We start from the raw sequence: 22,135 nt of genomic DNA, 5'->3' as shown, positions 1-22,135 counted from the left end.
GCCTGGCCACTCTCGTTGAGCGACACGAGGTGGTTCTAAGCTGAAGCCAAGGGCGTTTTATCCCATCTCGGCCGCCTTGATAGGTTAGGGACAGTAAAGAGCGATAACTTTACATATTCACTTGGCACAACTTCAAGGTTTTACGAATGCTTGCAACACTCGTACTCCTGAATGCAGGAATATAGGCTGTTGCCGCACAAACAATGGTAAACAGACGCTTCGGTACCGGCTTTCCGCACGGCTAAATTATTTCTTCCGTAGCCATGGCATGGGTAAGTTTTTAAAACACTTACACGTATATTCTTATGAATGATGGTTTCAACCCCGCTTCAAGCTTTATTGTTCGCCCTTGCACTGCCTTATTAGAATGCGTCTTGCTAGTATATCGCTAGTATGTGTATACTACTATGTCGCGCAACTTCGCAATTAGTCCTTGACTTCCGACTTCCTTCATTTTGCCTTCGTAAGTTAGTGGCACTAATGATCAAAGCGGTTGTACGTTCTCTCAGTTTATGTAATGCGTATACACGATACGATTTTGGAATCATATGTGCAGTGTCATTATTTCTGTGATTAATTTATCACGCCAATTGTCCGTTTGTTATTTTATGCCCTCATACGTACGTGCATTACTGGTTATTGTATGCCTGTCCTAAGCATCTGTTTAAATGTCATGCTGTTAATTGCTGCCAAAGAAGGGTTCGGCCGCCTCTCGGTAGTTTTCATGGGGCTGCTCTCTCCTAGAGAAAATTTCAGGTGAATTGAGCTGAAATGAATGAGAAGAGTCTCTCAAAAATGATGAGGACTCGGCACTGAGTGTGTTGTCAGGCTGCCACATGTATGCAGCTCGATGGCTCAATACATGGCACGGACTGACGTTAGTTTTATAGCACTCCAAATTGAAATTATGTGCATCTTTTTCTTATCTCGCCTGCTATCCCAATTCGCGCAAACATGCGCATATCCCCACCTTTCTATCCTCGCGTTAAGATAACATTCCGCCGTTCTTTAGGAAAGCCGAATTCTTCGCTGTAGCTTTCTATTTATCGCATTCTAAGAGTACAGACAAATATTCGATTGGCGGTTTTATTTACAGGCTACAGAGCCGGACAATTAAGCGCTGCCCTTCTTGGCATGCATCTAGGAACGATAATACGCCTATCGCGAATTTGCTTTTCCATTGCTTTTTCACGTTCGGCGCTAAGATATACAGGGCATGTACTAGCTAACATTAGCCAAGGTTTTAAAGAATGCAGGAGCGCTGTAGGAGGACGCTACAAATGCATGTTGTTCGCTATTGTGTCGAACAAGCCTTGTGTTCTTCTTAACAGCATGATTATCCAAGCCAAATTAACATTGCAAGTATCAACTTTAACACAAACTTCCAATGAGAGGTACAGCCTTCTAGGGAACATCTAATTCTGCATTTGCTAACTCACGATTTGTTATGTAATCTCTTTCTGCATCCAAAAGAAAGCCCGCGAAATATGAAAAAAATAAAATAAAACACGAGGCACGACCGTTTGCTCCCCGCGATTTCAGTTCTCCACATATGAAGGCATTTAACACTTGAGCTTGATCAATTAAACAAGTATTTTTTTATTTAGACAGTAGGTTTTGGCCAATCAATGATAACAGCCAAAAAGTAGGCAGTTCGAGCAAGGTGACTGCTAGCTAAACAGCGTTGGCCATGTGGAACGCATGCTGTTGCAATTATCATTCGTGGATGCTGGCTCCAATATGAGCGAAAAAATCTGGTTCAGTAAACAATATGAGCCCTTCTAGCGAAAATGATTAAGAGGAAGTTTTAGCTCGGGCCCAACACCAACGCGGCCCTTTCAAATACATGTAAAACGCAAAAACATTATTGTGAGAGAACCCCTGCACCGATTTTAATAAAATGTGTTTCATTTGAGAGAGAAAGTTAAGTTCTAGTGACTGTTGGAAGCGGAATTTTGATTTAGGGCTTGAATTTTGTTGAAAAAAACTTCAAATATTCGACCGTTAGAAAAAAATAGAAGCACGAAGTTTACAAATTCATAGCTCTGCATCAAGAACAGATATCGCGGTTATGTAAACGGCATCCATTAGATCACTCAAAGCGGACAAATTCTATATGTAATTTTACATCTTACGGGAAATTGTTACGTTGTTTACAGGGGTTGTGCAAAAGCTGTATTTGCAAATTACAAAAGCTTTGAGATTCATGTGTAACATATAAATTTTGTCCGCTTCAGTTACCCTATTTGATTAAATTCACAGAATTGTATTATCACATTTCGTTGCTGAGTTACTGAGTTGTAAACTTGATAGTGTCGTTTTCTGAAAATTTTCGATTTTTGTGAATTTTTAATAAAAAATTTACGACGTAAATAAAAAATTCAAAACCAGCAGTCACTAGATTTTAAGGTTTTCATTTAAGTGCAACAAATCTTGTCAAATTTGGTGCAGTTGTTGCCGAGAAAAACGAGTTCTCCTTTTACATGTATTTAGATAGGAGCTCCCGAGCTAAAGCTTCCTCTTAAGCGTGATCATGTCAACGTCACTATTTTGGATCTAAAAATAATCATGTGGTTGCATGTGTAACACTCATGCACACATACACAAACATTAAGACGCGCACGCACGCTAAGTGCATGAAATTACGAAACGCTCGCAGAGTCCAAAATATTTCTATTTCGCATCAATAACCGATACCCCGTATAAACGGGAAACATTGTTATGCGGGAACATTTTATGGTCTCGAAATGTTGGCAATTTTGTTCTTCTGGAACACTTTGCCCTAAGACAGCTTAATAGCTCAGTTGATAGGTTCTGCTATAATTATTTTTTTCAATATTGCCGTTCCTCTGCGAGTACATGAGTGTTACATTAATGTCGCCGTTATCGCGTGCCTGTGTTGAAGACAACGACGACGGTTAAGAAAAAACAGAGACGTCGTTGTGCGAAGCTACATTTGCGGTTACGAGAGTGCCAAGAGAGGTATACGATAGCTGTAGGAAGAACACACGCTGAACGCACAGCCCCGACGCCATTGCAGATCACAACCTCACGTTTCTCTTTTTACCTCGTAAATACATGTCCTCCTTGTGTGATACACGCGATAGAAAATCCTCCTGTATAAATTATGCAGAAGTACGACGATTGCTCTAATGCATAGACTTTAAGAAAGCATTTAATTCGTGTGATGTGCACACTCAATGTGAAAATTTTATTCAATGCATCTGCAATGCCATTAAGTAATCTACAAGGGTATATGTGCGCCACAATTACGAGCGACCAGTGTGTCCTTGGATAAACAACACTATACTGGAAACATTAAAGCAGAAAGACTCTTTTTACCGTAAATGGAAACGCAACAAATCAAATTCATATTACAGGGAGAGCTTTAAATACTTTAGAAATATCTCAGTTATTATGATTAGAAAATCGAAAAAGCAATACTACACTAACCTTATTGAGAACGAGAGTGGTAATACGAAAAGGATATGAGAAATCGTAAAAGAAGTTATAAGAAAAAGTAAAACGCAGAGCATTCAACCTGATAAACCATCGACACAAGTGGCTCATGATTTTAACTATTATTTTGCTAATGTAGGAACGAATTTGGCTAACCAGATTTTATCTTGTAATCCCGTACCTGCCCTACCTAGAATAGTCGACAACGACTTTCAGCTAGAAGAAATAACTCATGATGAACTCATATCAACGATAAATCAACTGCATCAAAAGAAAGCGGCTGGTCATGATGGTATATCCACTAGGATTTTAAAAGACAATATCGACATTCTCTGCAGTCCCATATGCAAAGTATTCAATCTAGCGTTAGCTTCCAGCTCGTATCCAGATATATTAAAAACAGCCAAATTCGTTCCCGTATACAAATGCGGAGATTCGAACCAACCAGAGAATTATAGACCAATTTCTGTTCTGAGTGTGACAAACACTGTTTTTGAAAAACTTATTTCCGAGAGATTGAAGCAATTTCTAACTGAAAACAATGTAATTTGTCCCCAGCAGCATGGTTTTGTTCCCTCCAGATCGACATCAACAGCAGTCCTAACACTTTCGCAATTAATAAATTCTGCACTTCATAATAATAAAATAATTGTAGCAATATTTTTGGATATAAAGAAGGCATTTGATACCGTTTCTCACTCTATACTACTGCAAAAACTTGAATGTTATGGTGTCACAAAGGACTCCCTAAAATTTTTTGCCAGCTATTTATCCTCACGGAAACAAATGGTAGTAATGGGTGATTATTATTCTACATATAGCACAGTAACCAGCGGAGTCCCACAAGGTTCAGTGCTCGGTCCTGTGTTATTCTCATCGTACATTAATGACCGCCCTAATGCCCTAATGTACGCAGATGACACAGCTTTATTATTCACAGGAGACACACTTTCTGCACTGCAAACGCATTTGACGTCCGAGTTATCTACGATTTCTTCATGGTTCTTAGAAAACAAATTGACTTTAAATAGCAATAAGACAAAATATGTAGTTTTTCGATCGAGGAGAAACAATGTTGACACCAGTCAAATAAATATCACGTTAAATGAAAGCCCTATCCAAGAAGTTGATTCGTTTAAATATCTGGGCGTCATATTTGACCAGCATATACATTGGGAAGCACATATTCATAGTGTATGCAAGAAGGTCGCATATGGTTGTTACTCCCAAATTAAAGGGAAGCAATATTTCCCCCACGATGTACTCAAATGCCTTTACTATGCGTTTTGCCATAGCCATATTAGTTATTGTTTGGAATCATGGGGTGTGACTTACATGACATACTTACAACCTTTACAGAAACTACAGAAAAGGGCCCTGAAAATAATTGGCCCTTCAAAATATGCCAGTGATACATTTAGTGATGTTTTCGAAACACAACATATGTTATCCGTTAATGCACTATGTAATCACAAGATCTCAATTTCAGTTAATAATATCTTATGCACTAACTTTCCTATTCCTCGAAACGTCTTTTCATTTCCAACTCGCAGTACAAGACATGCTTTAAAAGGTAACCTCAACTTACCAAAGTGTTACAATGTATACAGTGAAAGGTTAATTGAATTCATTGGTGCAAAAATCTGGAATATTTTACCCCTAGAAGTTAAAACCGCACGTAATTTCAAGCATTGTAGCAAATTCTTTTTTCTTGATAACCAGAATCTCGAACTTACTTTCATTATGTACGAGTATTTTCAACATGTTTCTTGTCTGTATAACTCATGACATGTTCCGGAATACTGTGCTGTTCGAAACTGCGCCTGACCTGTCTTTTGTAATTTGTCACTGGACCGCAAAGTAGCCTTCCCTGGCTATCGGTCCAGATATCTGTATAACCATGATTATGTAAAGAAAAATAAAGCTCTTGCGCTTGCAAAAAAAAAGTACACGAGCATATTCGTGTTTTGTTACAGTAGAAATGCGGCCACTGCAGCTAGAGCTGAACCCACCGCCTGGAACTCAACAGCTCAAAGCAAAAGCCACTGCGCTATCGCAGCGGGTCCCTGGGTTTATGGCTCGCAATGCGTTGCGAATATTCATTACAATAAAGAACCGTATTTCTCCATTTTGTTTCATTTACCTAATAAATAATAAACCACAAAACAGCCACAAAACAGTGAAAATTTGATCAAGAACATCAGCTACATCAGTGCCTTTCTGTGCGTCTATTCAGTACAGTTCAACGTTCTTATGTCACTGTTTACGCCCCATACTTATCAAAAACTACGTGCCCTTGCCAAAAAAATGAAAATAACGAAATTCAGTTAAGAAGCACTCGAAGACCACAAATTGACATTTTGTTAGACGTATTGCATCAGTAATAAATACACTTGCAACAGGATACTTTTTAGAGCTGAATATTATGTACCCTGAAAACACATCGATTTCTATTGTCTCCCATACAACACCGACTCAACACGTTCGCAACAACATTGGAAATATTATACAACACACATGATGAGTAAGGGAGACACTAATAGCGAGGGTTGAGTCAATGCTACGGTTATTTATTTACTTCTTTGTACCTTCTCCAATCGGTACATGACCCGGTGTTACCTGAACTTCACTGTTATAGCGCGCCCGTGTTAATCGTGGAGGAACGTCATAATCATTATCAACGTGGAGACATTGGTGCGCAAGCTGTTGTTTGAATATGGTTATCGGAACAAGAAAAGGTACCAGACAGGATCTACAGTAAAGGACGACCGCTTACAGTATATGCCCGAATTATATAATGCGATCGTACCATCTACAATTTTTAGTCTCACCAGCACATCATGAACTGTAGCAAGAAGACTTCGCGGCCTTAGGTATCCGCAATTGTAGCTTCTACATACACCCCTCGAATTTTTTTTGTTGTTGTGCGTGAGCGTTTTGTTAAATGTAATTAAAACTGGGATATTGGTGATGGCAAACGTTACGAAGAGATCAGAGGCAGAAATTGCGGAAACAAGCACATGTGGACGCTTTCGTTCAACCTGCCAGTTCCAACAGTCGAAAAACGAAGGGGGTAGGAGAGGTGACATGAGGAACGGTTGCTGAGTAACTTCAGCACTTTGTTTTCCTTTTCGAACACGCCACTGATGCTTTCAAAGGGCTGGCGTCTTATTCATTTAACCCTGATCGGGCTTCCGCCCCTGCGGAAGGAAAGCAAACACGCGTCTTCGGGCTAAGAAGCAGAACCTTAACGAAAAGCCTCTGTCAGGCTGTATAGCCTTTTGCGTTTGCTTCGATTTCTGTTGATGTACAGAAATCAATAAACCTCAACCTCAACCTCGCACTGAGACATCAAATAGGCGGTACGGGACGCTCGAACAACCATTTAAACTCTGTACTTCTGTCGAATGCGAATTATTTCCGTAATTTTGTGGAAATCTTGGTTCAAATACCCTGTTTCCACCGCTCAGATGCTCTGGTCTTTCAGGTTTAGCCTGGCTGCGGTGGACGCGTATCTATAGGGTCCGTGCATTCACGTTTATCATGCACCTTTCTTCAGGTATGTCAAGGGGCACCAGATGTTCAAGGGTATAATACGGAGCCCGCTTTTTAATTGTCACGTGTAGGCATGGTGAACTGCAGGAGCTGAGCTAGCGTAGCTTTTTAAGTTTGCTGCGATAGTTTTGATACAGGTGAGGCATAATTGTGCTTCTTGAACGAAAAGCCGTCCGAGGCGATGACAGACGGCTCGCCATCACTTGTGCTGGGCACGCCTCTTTTCACTTTGGCGCCCAGCGATATTTGTGCAAGACTCGTCACGTCGATGTGGAGACGTCCGGCTCCTGCTTCTCCAACAGTGAATCCTTGGATTCGCAAAACAACTACACCATCGTGGAGGTCAAGCGATTGAAGAGCAAATGCAGCAAGACAACTAAGGACGTGAGTGAGCATGGCCCCTAAGGACCACCTACTCGCAAGTTACAATCTTGCGTTTGTGCCTCAAGACAGATTCTCAAGACCTACCTTGGTTAATGTGGCTCTGAAAGGAATTAATGAGGTAGCTTTCAACGCTAAGAAAAACGCAAGCGTTATTTACGATGTCGTCATTGACATCACCGATGAAGAATTCCTAGGGCTTCTGTCTTCAACACTGAAGGTCATCGACGAGCTTCAAGCTCCTTTTCGAGGACACACGACACCTGATCACGTCAAGGTGGGCTATGTGAGACACTCTGTGCGTCCTTACGTGCCTCGACCTCTGTGATGTCGCAAGAACCGAAAGCTAGATTCTGCCAGCGCTTCTCTGCACAGGCCGGAAGGCATGACTTCGCTATACAGGCAGCCACGGCATGTGTTTATGCACGGTAAAAAAATGAAGTGCTTGAATTATAGCGGACCACACGAGGTAAATTTCAGCGATTGTCCCCAACAGAAAAAGAAGATTAAAATATTGAACCAAACGAGCAAGAGAAGTATGTCACACAAAGTTGCGGCAGCGTCAGCGGAGCACCGGGGGAGACTATCGCGTCGCCGACATGAACAAGCTGCTGGTCCAACCGAGATCTCCCTGGCTCTCATCCCGCAGTTCCAGTGGAAGGTATTTGAATCGTCATCGGTGGGCCTCTCCAAGCCACGTTGCTTCAAGCGAGCAGCACAAGCCTGGAATCGAATGTATGGCCACGCCTGCAGCCGCGCACAGGAGCTTGGACTGTGAGCGCCAGGAACGGCAGTGCAACGAAAAATCACCATCGGGCTCTCTCATCAATCTAATTCTGCGACAAATATCGACGATAGACGCCCTGCACCTGCAACTGTCTGGTTTTAACATTCTAGCGGCTCCAAGAGCTGTGAAAATCATGCAAGCTATAGCCGTTCCCGTAACCACACCTCAGTAACCTCTACCTCTGTCCGCGAAGAAGTGTGGGTGTCGCTGTGAAGTATGCATGTACGCAGAGCACAGGAACAGTATGCTGTGCAGCTCTCATCATCATCATCTTCAGCACACAACCTCCTTCCTTCCATTTCACATCCCGCCTCTGTCATTCCGACAAATCAATTCACCAGCGTGGAGTAGCAGGTTAGAGGAACTTCACTCAGGGCGACCTCTCCATCTTTCTGGCATTGAAAATTGCCCCCTTCTTTCTCTCTATTGAATTGTGTAGCATCGGGTCGTTCATCCACCCATGTATTTATTATTTATGGTCAAATAAAGATATTCAACCCTTTCGTGCTTCTCTATTTGTCACCCTAACAACTACCACGAATGTCTGACACCAACGTTCCAGCATGAAAGGAGCCATTGAATGTCTCTCCGGTGCTCAATGTACTAGCTTAATAGCTCAAAGCGATAGTTTCAACGCTAATCACATTAACGTAGATATTTCTCGTTTTTCAGTATGTGCCCACTCCTTATGTAATTTCCCCTTTATTGACCTATGAGGCATACTAAATAAATAAATAAATAAATAATTTGCACTGAGAAATACGGGCGCCAGCAGAAGACGAAGAGGAAGGAGACGGTTGCTGTTGTTGGTGCTCGCGCTCGGCCCGCTCGGATGTTGTCTCCTTCTGCGCATTCATATAAAACGCCGAGCGCATCGAGCCTTAACCGCGCACTGTCGAAATAAATAAATAAAATGAAGAAATAACTAAATAAATGGGTTCTGCCGTATTTTTTCGTTGTTTGCTTTTCTGCCTCATGTTGTAGCTTCGACGGGGGTGGCCGGACGGAAGGGTTACGGCATGAGGCCTAAACGGCCGGGGCGCGCTGCGCCGCAAGATGAGAGCCGGACTGCTCCAGTCGGGGACCAGACAAAGAACGCTCTTTAATTTCTCCGAGGGGAAGCAGGAGCCAACTTACAGCGTTTGGCGCTGAGTGGCGCCCTGACGCAATCGACCCAAAACCGAAACCAGAAGTTAACACAGGATACCACACCTCACATGTTTATTATAATTCGAAGCAAGTAATGCATGAAAGCGGTGCACTTGTGATGCACTAGTACATATATTAAAATGATGTCAATATACACTGTAAGTAGCATTGCCTTTCGGGATTGGCAGCGACGTCATTGTCTGATTACCGAGACCTATTGCGCACGGCCGTATTACACCGGCATCAAAGTCGGAGGCAGTGATTGAATTCTGCCGCGTCTTACGTTCCCTGTATCTCGTCTCCTTTATTTCTGGCTTTCTTCTTGATTAGCTTTTTCGTATAGCTTCCTTTTTTTTTCTTTCTTACGAATTAAACCTAAGCAGAACAGCTTGTCAATTCAATGACAAAAAACGCCACCATGACTGTCGATGAAAGGCTGCGGCGCGCCAACGTAAAAATATGATCATCATTCCGAGATGCCGGCCGCCATATATAAAATCAGTCCGCGAAAGTGCCACTTTTCTACAAGTGTGTATAGAACTATCGTACCTCTTTGCGGATGTCCGTGACGATAAACACATTCTATTTTCGCATTCATAAGCATATTCATAGTGATCCCGTCGCCTGAGTACGAGGATCACGTGCGAGTAAAAGACGAAGACGAAGCGCAACCTGTCTCTGGGCTGCTGCTTCCGTCGTCCGAGTGGAACTGCTCTTGCCTCGCAAGGTTTTGGCCTAGAATTGCATAGCTGTTTTTTTCTCTCTCTTTTATCGCTTCTCATCAGTTTTGCTAGTCCTATTATTATTTAGCTAATAAGACCACGCAGATGTCCTTTTCTTCACCAGGGCCAGGGGCCTGCCCCTGGTCCGCTTCTATTCCTCCGCAGGAGTTACCTGTGGATCTGTTTCTACGCAACGGCATCTCATCAGTTCCTGTGGCTCTTGTCCCAACCAATAACGGAGTCATACGGATGAAGAATCCGAAAGCGATTCAGGCGGAATTGCGCTCGGCGACGGCCCATTTCCAGACCATCTCTGAGGTCCGCCAGTTTGGCAGAGGTGGAGTCCTCTGCTTTTCGGCAGACCAGTCCTGTGTACAAGACCTGTTAAAGTGTTTGCTGTTTGCCGCCAATCCGGTGAGCGCATTTATTCCCCCCCACTTGGCATGTGTGAAAGGGCTTCTCCGCGGCGTCGACGTGAACATGACACCGACAGAGGTATTAGAGATGCTTTCACCCGCGGGTGTAATTTCAGTTTATCGGTGTGGACGTGTGGTCGAGAAAAACAGGATCCCTACTGAGTCGATCATAGCCACATTTGCAGGGACACTTCGACCCTCAGAGATAAAGGCATGGCCTCTAATCTACAGAGTGGAACCTCTGTCCCCTCGTCCCCTCCAATGTGTGAAATGCTGGCGCTACGGACACACGTTAAAAGGATGTAGATCTGCTTCCAGATGCCGAATTTGTGGTGAAGAACACAATGCAAGCGAATGCAAAAGCAAGGAAGAAAGGTGCTGCCTTTGCAATGACGCGCACCCTGCAGATTATTCTAATTGCTCAGCAAAGGCACGGGAGATTGAAATTCTGGAAATCATTGAACGAAGACGTTGTTCGCGTAGAGAAGCGGTAGCGGAAATTCATTCTAGGACACAGGGATACGCCGGCGTCACAGCACGCTAGGTGACAGCAACGGATGCGGCTCTTTCAATTTCTATTGCTAATGCCATCGAAAGGGCAATGGAAAAATCTATGGAGCGCCTAGCTGGAAACATTTGTGAGTCCCTGACACAAATCCTCACTAGCCAGATGGCGCAGATATTCGCAGCAACAACAGCAGTTGGTATAACTTCGCGAACTACTGAGTGTCTACCTACTTCAAACGAGGAAGTAACCGCCAATTGCACGTCGCAAGATGCCCAAATTGTAATCCCACCAGTCGATGTTAACCAGACCCAATGTACAGACTCCAACGATAATACAGAGGGCGCAGAGGAAATGGACATGGATCCTCGGTCGTTAAAACGATGTAGGTCCCCTTTGTCTAAAAAAGCTACGACTCTAACTCAGGCAAAGACAAAAAAGTATCAGAAAGACAGCCTTACCAAGGAAGATTTTTTAAAGGAAAACATTTTAGATAAGGCAGTTACTGAGTCCATACTTACGCAACCATAGGTCTCCTCAAAATTATTCATTGGAATTGCCGATCAATTTACTCAGCAGCAACAGATTTATTGTATCTATCATCGAAATTCTCCCCGGATATCATTGCTTTGCAAGAAACATGGCTTTCAGTACATCAAAGTTTTCAATTGACGAACTATCGATCTTTCCGACTGGACCGTCCATCGAAGGGCGGAGGTTTAGCTTTCTTTATCAATAACAGAATTAGCCTTAAAGCGAAGATTTCATATAAACATATGTCCCCCGAAAGTGAAATTCTCGCATTAGATATAATTATACCAGGGTGTCTACCTTTCTCCTTAGTAAACGCATACTTTCCTGCGGGTGTACAGAACACTCGATGTTTGAATTCAGCAGTGACATCATGGTGTAAGGATAAAATTCTGGTTGGAGATTTCAACTCCCATCACACGTGCTGGGGCTTTCGAACTGACCAATGTGGCAAACGCTTGTGGGATTGGACAATAGATAATAATCTGTGTTGCCTGAACTCTAGAATTCCTACATATATTTGTAAACAGTCCCGCTCCGCATTGGATTTAAGTTTTGTAAGTTCGTCCTTCACTAACTCATCCTGGACAGCCTTGGACTGTGCAACCAACAGTGACCACTTTCCAATAATGGTTGAACTTGCTTGCCCGATTATGCCAGCGTGCTCCCAGGTACGCGTATTTGTAGATTATGTTAAATTTAAATCCGATCTTAAGGTACATTTGGCTTCTCATTCTGAAGAACAGGAAGACACCAAGGCTATGAAACTTTGTGCGGTGATTAAAAGAACATACAAAAAGGCTGAATTCAGTGTTACATCTGCAAAGCAAACATCTTACAACCCTTGGTGGAATACAGACTGCACGCGAGACCACCGACGCCGACAGGCGGCTTGGAAGCAACTCCTCTACAACCAGTGCCCCAAAAATTGGTTTGATTACAAGTTTCAAGCTGCAGTCTTTAAACGTACGGTTGCTAAAGCTAAAGAGGATTATGATAGGAAACACTATGATTTCCTTTCTAAATCTAAAAACAAAAAATCGTTGTTTAGATATATGAGATATCGAAAAATTCTGCCATCGCCAGCTAATATTGATTATGTCAATCTGTCTCCCGATGAAATGAGAAAATCTCTTGAACTCCTGGCTAAAGGCTTGGAGAGTAGATTCACGTCATCGATGTCGTACAATTTGCAAAATGTAGCCCCATCCTTAGTGTATACTGAAGTTACATTGCCTGAATTATCCCAAGTGATTCGAAACTTACCTTTGTCAGCCCCTGGTCCTGATGGAATTACCGTGCACATGATAAAAATTTTATTTGATCTATCGCCTGGAGACCTTCTAAACGTTATAAACTATTCCTTACACAAAGCCTGGATACCTAACGATTGGAAAGTAGCTAAAGTAATCACGATACCTAAAACACAAGGACTAGGGTATAACATAGAAAACATCAGACCCATTTCTCTTACTTCTAATATGGTCAAAGTCATAGAGAGGGTATTACACTGCCGAATTAGTATATGGATGACGGATAATTTATTATTAAGTCCAAATCAAATAGGCTTTAGAACTAATTGCTCAATATGGTGTGCCCATGCTGATTTAGAGAGCCGCATCCAACTTGCCCGGAAAAGGAGAGAATATTCTGCTTTGATGAAATTAGATATAGCTAAAGCTTATGACAGCGTCGAACATTCAATTCTACTTGATATTCTGCAGCGTCGTAATTTCCCCAATTATATAACCGCGTGGGTGGCAGAATTTTTGCGATCAAGAGAATTTTATTGCTTCAAGGACGGATGCTCTTCGTCTAAATTCAGACAAACCCGCGGAGTTCCCCAAGGATCTGTCCTATCCCCACTTTTATTTAATATATTAATGAGCTCTATCCCCACTTGTCAGGACGTGCACGTTTACGTGTATGCCGATGACATTGCATTTTTTGCTGCCGACACAGACATTAACACATTATACCAAAAATTACAAAGATACATGAGCATGCTAGAAGTATGGCTTCAGACAATTTGTATGTCATTAAACGTAAGCAAAAGCGCCATTTTAGTGTTCTCGGTCATAGATCCGGTTTCAATTTCTATAACTTATAAGCAAAAACCCATTCCACAGGTTGAGTCTCTAAAATATTTGGGAATCACATATAATGGAAAACTCAACTGGAGTCCACACATAGAGAGTGTAGCAGGTAAGGCACAACGTGCTTTAGGTATTCTGCGCAGAATGAGTAACCGGAAATATGGACTACGTAGGGATACATTGTTGATGATTTATAAAATGTATGTGCCCCCATATTGGAATTTGGGTGTGTCTTGTTCTCAGGCGGCCCTGCTTATAAAATAAAGCCTCTGGTTCTTTTGGAGCGTGAGGCCCTACGCCTGTGTCTGGGACTCCCCAGGTTTGTGGCTATTAATGTTATCTACCAAGAAGCGCGCCTTCCAACATTGCCCTGCAGATTCCGCATCTTAACAGTTCAAGCATTCCTGAAATTTTACAGCTTGCCGCTTAGACGATCTGAATACGCATTCATTAATGATCCAAATTCCTTCTTCCTTGCTCATTGGCCTCGATTTCACACTCCACAGATCATATTTGTTCAAAAACAATTACATAGCCTGAATGTGAACATTCGAGAGGTAATTCCGTCAACCGAATCACATCAGAATATTAAGATAGATTTTGATGACATTTTCCCCCCAAACTCTAAGTTTCAATCAGCCACTTTTTTAAATAACCTGTTGCAAGATTACCTAGCACACGTGCAAACAAATAACATAATAGCTACGGACGCTTCAGTGAACAACGAAAAGGCGGGCGTAGGCATCTTCTCGCTTCCGCTTGGCTGGTCATTCTCCCTGAGACTGCCAGACTTCACACCTGTTTTTGAAGCCGAGCTTTTAGCAATTCTATTAGCGCTCCGGAAACTACCGTCGAACTCAATAAGTGCGGTTATAATAACAGATTCCCTTTCGGTCTGTACTTCGCTTACGGCTTCACCCAAATCGCCACCAATAAAGACGTTTCTAACATTAGTTCCTCCGCAGTTGAATTCTCTAAAACTATTATGGGTACCTGGACATTGTGGCTTACATTTAAATGAAATGGCAGACGCATTAGCACGAGCATCCCTGAGTGGACCAATAATGCAGGTTCTTCCTTTGGTGGCTCACATAACAGCAATCAGATATAGAAAATATTCAATTCATAGAGATGTCAGTGAATCAATAACAACATGGACAGAATATCAGCACCTCAAATTTCCGTGGAAAATCCAGTGGTGTCCATCAAGACAATCAGAAGTAGCGGTCACGAGATTACGCTGCCGTGTCCCTCCATTAAACCTATATTTACACAGGACTGGTCTGACGCTATCCCCTCTGTGTCCATACTGTCAAGAAACAGAATCACTAGATCATTATTTTTTGACATGTCGACGATACAAATTGTTAAGAAAAAGACATCTAGAAGTTCCGTTCGCAAAATTAGGGTTAATGTTATCACCAGAAACCATACTATCTTTCGGTGCGTCATTTATAGGGGTCAGCCACAGGGACGTATTTGATGCCGTTTGCAGTTACATAACGTCAACAAAACGAATAAATTTTTAACTTTTGTCTTGTATTTTATTGGTTTTTGTATGTTTTCTTATCTCTCTTTCGTTATATATATATAAATTTTTTTTATCATCGAATAAGTGGCACTTCAAAAAAATAGGTGAACGTTTCAGCACGCAATTCTTGGCCAATCCCCCAGTGTGGGTATGAGCCATAATATGAGGCTATCATCATCATCATCATCTTCTCCGTTCGGCGCTGCGCGAGACGCTGCACGAGAGCAACCAGCCAACCGAGCGAGCACCTCGGAGACGATGGCCCCTTCAGCCACTCTGAAGTTCTTCAGGCGTTCGCGGATGCCAAGGCACCCTCACGCAAGACGTCAACGGCGCGTTGATGGGGTCCGCCGTCCGGTTTCACTTTCCATCCGACATCGTGCTGGCGGGGCTGCGCAGCGGGCTTCGACCGACCCGTCATCCCTCCGGCTGCCTGGGCGCCAGAAGGACTGCAGCAGGTCTCCTCGCCACGTCTTCCAGCGCAAGTGCCGATATGACGCCATGTCGGGTTGCGCTGTGGGGACAGCAGCAGCACCTGGCAACTGCACCATCGTACCGTGCGTCTGCCTCCGGCACGAAAGGCTACGCTCCTGCAGAGCCCTGGCAAGTGATGTTTATTAATTCGCTGTGAGTGTGTGTAGCTGCCCTGCCATCAATATTATTTCATACACGCAGATAGCACGCTACGCCACGGGATATCTTCATACTGAGTATAAGATGGGCCGTGCTGCCTTTCCGTCCTTTATCAGTCTGGATTGAAAAGCTCCTCACAATATTTATCAGTAAGAATGGAACGGTCTCTCCTGTATTTTTCTTTATTCATTTTAATTCTAACGTTGGAGTCTTAGCGTAGGTAATTGTAAGCACGTTCTATAGATATTTACAAATATTAAACCACAACAAACGTATAATCGAAGAAGTGCCTCTGTGTGCACCCTTGTATCCATCTTTTGTGCGTATATTTTGTCCACGCTGTGGCCGTGGTTCTACGTTTTTAATAAAGACTGAATAATGGTAGAAACTAAAATTTGATGAGGTAATAAGCAGTCATGGGAGCCTTGCAGTAGCCATCCTGTCGCTCTCTAGGGGTCGAGGTCATGTGTTAGGTCCCAGACGAGGGGGGGGGGGGGCAAATTTCTATCGGGGGCGGCATTAAAAACGCTCGTGCAAGATGGATTCGGAGCATGGTAAATAACACCCGGCGATAAAATTATTGCCAGAGTAGTGCTACTCATCATTGAATTGCAGTTCCGACACCTAACTCCCGCCCAACCCACGCAAAAAAAAAACAAATGACCTGGCGCCCTATAACGTAAACTATTCCAATACGTTTCTATTACAATGTTCTGACGTCAAGTTTGCGCAACCGCCGACGCAAGCATCACGCGGTGACCCGCAGCGCTGCCTGAACAGCCCAGTCAAACACTCCTACTTTTCTTTGCTTTCGAAATGAATACCATTGCCTAAGTTGAAGTGTTTCACTTGTAATTGGCTGGCACGAGGCGAGGAGCACGCTCAAGTGGACAGCGCTTCGATGAAACCCAGCCACCGCACTTAAAGAAATAACCAGATGAAGAGGGTGGTGTCGGCGTCTGCGATTGGTCCGCTTTCTCTTGCTTAGCTTGTGGTGGCTGGTCGAAAATCGCGGCGTCGTGCAACTGAAGGTTAAGAATGCCACTCAAACGAATCCTCAACAAACAAGAGCTGGAACAGTGGGATTGTAAACGTGCCGAAAGTGCTCAAAAAGGTTACACGGCCACGCAAGCAGTATATTATACGCGAAAAAACCATGCTTTCTGGCAGGTGCGAGTAGCCAGTGCCTGAAGGATCGGCAGCAGCCATATTTTACTCCTTCGGGAACGATGCAGGCTGCGGCTATTCAGAAGAAAATTCAGTTTTGTTCGGCATATTAATGCATCTTTAACGCGTAGACGTCACTTTGACGCGGTGAGTTCTTGCGGTTTTGTGACGCCGCGTGACAAGCAGTTGAAGAAGGTGCAGCCTAAACACTTTTGACGAATAGCCGAGTGCTAAAGGCGAAAAGCCGTCGAATCGGATGTTACAATTTTTCTTTTGTTCGGTCAAATCACGCATAATCAGTGCGTACACGTCATATCAGATGGGGAGCAATCGCGGTTTTCGTGAAGTCGCGTGACAGACAGGTGAAGCGGGGGTGGTCCAAAAAAGTGCTTGACCGATAGCGGAGGGCTGATTTCAAAATTGGATTAGAAATGCTTCGGATAATTTTACGTTATAGCGCCCCTGGTAGCTAACTGAATCATTTCGATGAACGACAAAATAATTTTGTGTAAATGGCTTTTTCGTTGTGTAGTTGCGCAAACGGACCAAATACAGAAGGCGACTTTATGCTGCAGGCGGGGCTACGCAGCGTGCATCGGCCAAGCTGTTTCCGCTCCGGCTGCCCAGGCGCCGCAAGGACAGCAGCAGGTCTTCTGGCCACGTCTGCCAGCGCAAGTGCCACCATGACGCCCATGTCGGGCTTCACTCTGGGATCAGCAGGAGCAGCAGGTGGCAACTCCAGCATCCTGCCGTGCTTCTGGCTCCGGCACGAAAGTCCCTGCCCCTGCCGAATGATGGCAAGTTGTGTTTCGGCATTCGCCATCAGTGGTAATAGCTGTGCTGCCGTCAAGATGATTTGATTGGCGCCGATAGCACTGTGCGTCACGTGATATTTCTATATTGAATTTACAGAGTAGTGGTCTCTTTAGGGCGCTCTCGGGATGCATTCGGCTGGTCGAAACCAGGCGTTCTGGTCTATTCAGAGTGCCGCGCTCTAGCAGATAGCGTTAGGAGGCGGTGCTGTATGCCTTGAACCTGAGAGCGCGACCGAGATCCGAAAGAACCTGCATCAAGCTCTGATGGCTTTGTCAGCAGCTAGCACGTTCGGCTGGGGCAGTATTTCTACGGCTCCAATCACCAGAGCGTTCCGCATCGCTGTAAACCGACTTGGAGTGTCGTAGGAACCACCAGAGTGTGCCATAATGGGCACCGTGTTGGCCTAATTTCCTTAAACTATTTGGATTAAAAGGCCTCATCAGGGACAATTGAGAGGCATTTCAAGCGTTCAAGTATATATTTAGAATTTGCTGCTTTCGTTAGACAATATTCATCATGTTTTTTTTTTATTATGGCGTTTTACATGGCAGAACCACGACCTGATTATGACGCACGCCGTAGTGTGGGACTCCGGAATAATTTTCATCTCCTGGTGGTCTTTAACGTGCAGCTAAGCCTAAGTGTTCGGGTTTTTTCGCGTTTCGCACCCATCACAACGTGTCCTCGGGATTCGTTCCCGCGATCTCCTGCTTTGCAGCGCAATACCATAGTCACTAAGCAACCACGGCGCGTTACAGAGAGTCTATATAAGTCATTCTCACTGTTCGACAAACAAACCTTAAATCAAAAAGTACCTGCTTGTCCAGTCAATAATATACGCCTTCTTTACATATGTTTCTTCCATTGAGTGAACGCCGGTCTGAACGATAAGAAAAAAAATAATTCTAGCAGCTTTGTCTTCGTGGACAACTATTTTTGGCGCGAAAGCGAAGGCTACGGATCCAAATCGCGACTTTTGCACCGCTGCAGGAAGTAGCCCCGCAGTACTGCTGACGTATTCTTATGTTCAAAAGCACTGTCTTGTTCTTTCGACGCATAAAATAGGAACAATGCGTAAAAGTCAACAGTAAGCGACTGATATTTTACTGTTTTCGTTAGTTTACCCTGTTAGAAGAGCCCATTTGGGCGTCGGACAAAGTCAAGATGGTAAACGCAAAATTGCGGCGGCGTCTTCTTGTCTGTGTTCGTCGCCTAAGGAGTTCCTAAAGAATTCTTACGTATAAGTACGAAGAGAAATATTCTGTAAAGGTTATTTATTTATTTATTTATTTATTTATTTATTTATTTATTTATTTATTTATTTATTTATTTATTTATTTATTCAATAACACCACTGAATGCCCTGCGGAAGAGGGTATTAGAATTGGGGGAGGGGGCCACACGAACATACGGTCATAACAATTTCTAAAGACTACAACAAACGCGCCTAAATACGCGACTAAATACGCAGACACGACTATGTGTAGTAAAATCACAGTTTGGATGAAACCAAATTAACAGTATATTAGCAGAAATTCGAATATTGAAGCACCTAGAACTCAGAATACATAAAAGGCAATCAAAGAGGATAATTCGAAAACAAAATCTACCGGATGTCAAAGGTACCGAAGGAACACAACATAGAATATAACTCATTCAAAAAGAAAAGAAAAAGCTTTCACATTGCGCAGAGACATCACATTATGACATACGTACGCAGGATCTGTTGAAAGTTGCCGGGGTGAACTTCAGTAGACAATGTCTGATGGTAGGTTATTCTCGCGAAGTATGAATCTGGGTATATAAATGACTGAGCGCAAAGATCTTAGTGATACACACCGGGCTTTGACTTAGAGAGGCTGATCTCGGCGAGAGAAAATGACAGAGCGTGAGTGAAAGAAGCCATCAATGCAAACACTCGTGATGGTGCAGTTTATGAAAGAGCGATAGGCGCGCGTGTTTGCGGCGTAGTGATAGCGGATGCAATTCGGCACGATTCTTTAAACATGCAGCACTAGTGCGGGGGATAATCTGTAAAGATAAAGCAAGCAGCACGGCTTACAAGGATTCAAGGTTACGCACGATGGAGTCCTGGTTCGGATCCCAGGTGCCGCATGCATATTCGACTTTGAGGTATCACTATGCAGTGTATATATACTAGATCTTTTTTTTTAAAGTGTAAATGCGCTTGCTTTAGTCTGGGTTTTATTATATCAAATTTGCGGGTAACAGGTGCAAGTGTAACGTTGATGTGATGACGAACATATTGGATCCCATTGCAAAGTGACTCCTCAACAATCTTACTATGAAGAGAGTATGACGTTGCAATACGAGTCGAGGAGCGTGAAAATGACATGCACTTAGCTTTAGCATAATTTAAGGTCATTTACCGGTCTGAACACCATGTACTCAATGCGTTTAGGTGTGGTTGGAAGGCTTCACGGTTAGAGTGAGTAGAAATATTACGGAAAATGGCTGAATCATCGGCGAACCGTCTTATTCGAGACGACATGCAGTCAGGCAAGTCAATAATACACACTATAAAAAGCAAAGCACAAAGCACACTCCCTTGAGGAACGCTGGACGCAACTGGAATAAAGGAGGAGTTGGGTGTTCATGGTGCAGGTGTTCTTGTTCAAATTGGATTATTTCGCTAGGAACTATTTTCTTGCCGTCGCCCGACTGCCCCGGAGCTGATAATTTCATACCTGCCTCTGTAGAGCGCTTCGAGTCAGTGTGGGCAATGTTAGTGGATTTGTCACACAATACAAGTGCCACGCAAGGATTACAAGGGGCTTGTTTTCTGCTCTCACGGTGCCAGGACCAGTGGCCACGCTGTGCTTCGGCGAAGCTGCAGAAACTGCTCGACGCCTGAGAATCGCACGCAGCAGCATAACTGGCATCACGCAGGAGGCAATGTATGGTATGTGCACATCGGCCATTGGCGACGTTCTACTGCGAATCGAACGTTAGAACTAACTTATACATTATTTGGCGTGTGAGTGTTTCAGCAGAATTTAATGACATTTTACGATTAACATTTGCAAAACAAGATGGACAATGTTGCACGTTTATCGAATTGTTTTAGCAAGACTTGCTATTTCCTTAGTCCGCGGTAAGGGTTTCGAAACGACTGCATGCGAGCCAGAGATTCTTCAGTGCAGGAAGACATTGGCAACAAGGGTCGTAAGAGAGAGGGAGAATCGTTGAAAAAAATGTATTGTAGGGTTTTACGTGCGAAAACCACGATCTGATTATGGTGCACGACGTAGGTGGGGACTCCCTAAATTTGGACCAGCTGGGGTTCTTTAACGTGCACCCAAATATAAGTACGCCGGTGTTTTAGCATTTCGTGCTTAGCAGCCCAATACCATAGACACTAAGTAACAATGGCGGGCGCGGGAGAATCGTTGTCAACTGCTAGAACGACATGTTGCTCGTTAACGGCTATGCGCGCATGCCCGGTTACCTGCATGCGGAAAAAGCGCTGACTTTGCTCGGCCCAATTTCGTTGCAATTGGCCCGCGCGCTTCGAAACTCGTCACCGTCCTGGAGCGAGATTGTAATCCAACGAACAGTAGTTTTTATTTTTTTACTAAATGTGAGACCCACAGGGGTTATTGGTTAACATTTGACTCTCGCAGTGTCCCGACCTGCCGGCGGGCTGCCCTTCGGCGACGCTGCGGTGGCTGCTCGATGCCGGAGAATCGCACGCAGCAGCACCGCCGCGAGCAGCGCGCAGTTCGCCACGTGCATCGCATGCTGCAGCTGCTGCGCCTCCAGCGATCCAGTGTTGCCGAACGGGGTCACGTGGGCTACTGGTTCCGCAGAAAGAGTCCACGCGCGTGGCCAGGAAATTTATGTTCACGCTTTTGCTTTCGTGATCCGTCACTTTTTGTTCTAATACTTCTTTAATGTATTAATAAATATCGTTTTGATTGTCTATTCGCGTGACGGCTATGCTAAAACCCTGTCGTTATGCGAGAAGAGATGATTTCAAGCTGTGCCGAAGTCTGTCCTGTTCTATACCCTTAGTATCACCAATCGCAAAAAAGGAGTACAACTACTGAAATGATTACAGTGTGCTTCGCGGTCGTGTACGTGTACCGCGATGTTCTGGTAGTCTTCTGCTTAAATGCATGAAACGGTGTTAAGAAGGTAAAAGCAAGAGCAACACAGCAGTTCTAGCGCAACTTTCGCGGTGGATATCTGAAAAACGGTGCCACTCTTAGGATTCGATCAAAATGAATATGCCTTGCAAAAGTGCCGGCGACCATTCTTAAACTAAATATGTGCCGCATAAAACAGTCCGTTAAAACTTCGTTAGACATTTATTTGGTAATAAGTCATTTAGGTAATTTGATTTTTCGCGCAGATATCAGCCTCT

General features: G+C 43.8%; 1 protein-coding gene across 2 annotated transcripts; it reads left to right on the top strand.

The window, feature by feature from the left end:
• Positions 1–244: 244 nt before the first annotated feature.
• On the top strand, positions 245–21,693 carry LOC139051298 (uncharacterized). 2 transcript variants are annotated; one of them, XM_070528301.1, is made up of 4 exons: positions 245–272; positions 17,508–17,729; positions 20,570–20,671; positions 21,393–21,693. In XM_070528301.1, the coding sequence occupies exons 1-3, from the start codon at positions 264–266 to the stop codon at positions 20,621–20,623; spliced, it is 285 nt and encodes a 94-aa protein (XP_070384402.1). In that variant the 5' UTR covers positions 245–263; the 3' UTR covers positions 20,624–20,671; positions 21,393–21,693. The 2 variants fall into 2 exon arrangements, with proteins under 2 accessions (XP_070384402.1, XP_070384401.1); XM_070528300.1 differs by lacking the exon at positions 245–272 and adding an exon at positions 13,790–15,735.
• Positions 21,694–22,135: the final 442 nt, after the last annotated feature.

This window comes from Dermacentor albipictus, unplaced genomic scaffold (assembly GCF_038994185.2).
Source record: "Dermacentor albipictus isolate Rhodes 1998 colony unplaced genomic scaffold, USDA_Dalb.pri_finalv2 scaffold_11, whole genome shotgun sequence".
Lineage (NCBI taxonomy): Eukaryota > Metazoa > Arthropoda > Arachnida > Ixodida > Ixodidae > Dermacentor > Dermacentor albipictus.
This window is presented reverse-complemented; position numbering and strand designations above follow the sequence as displayed.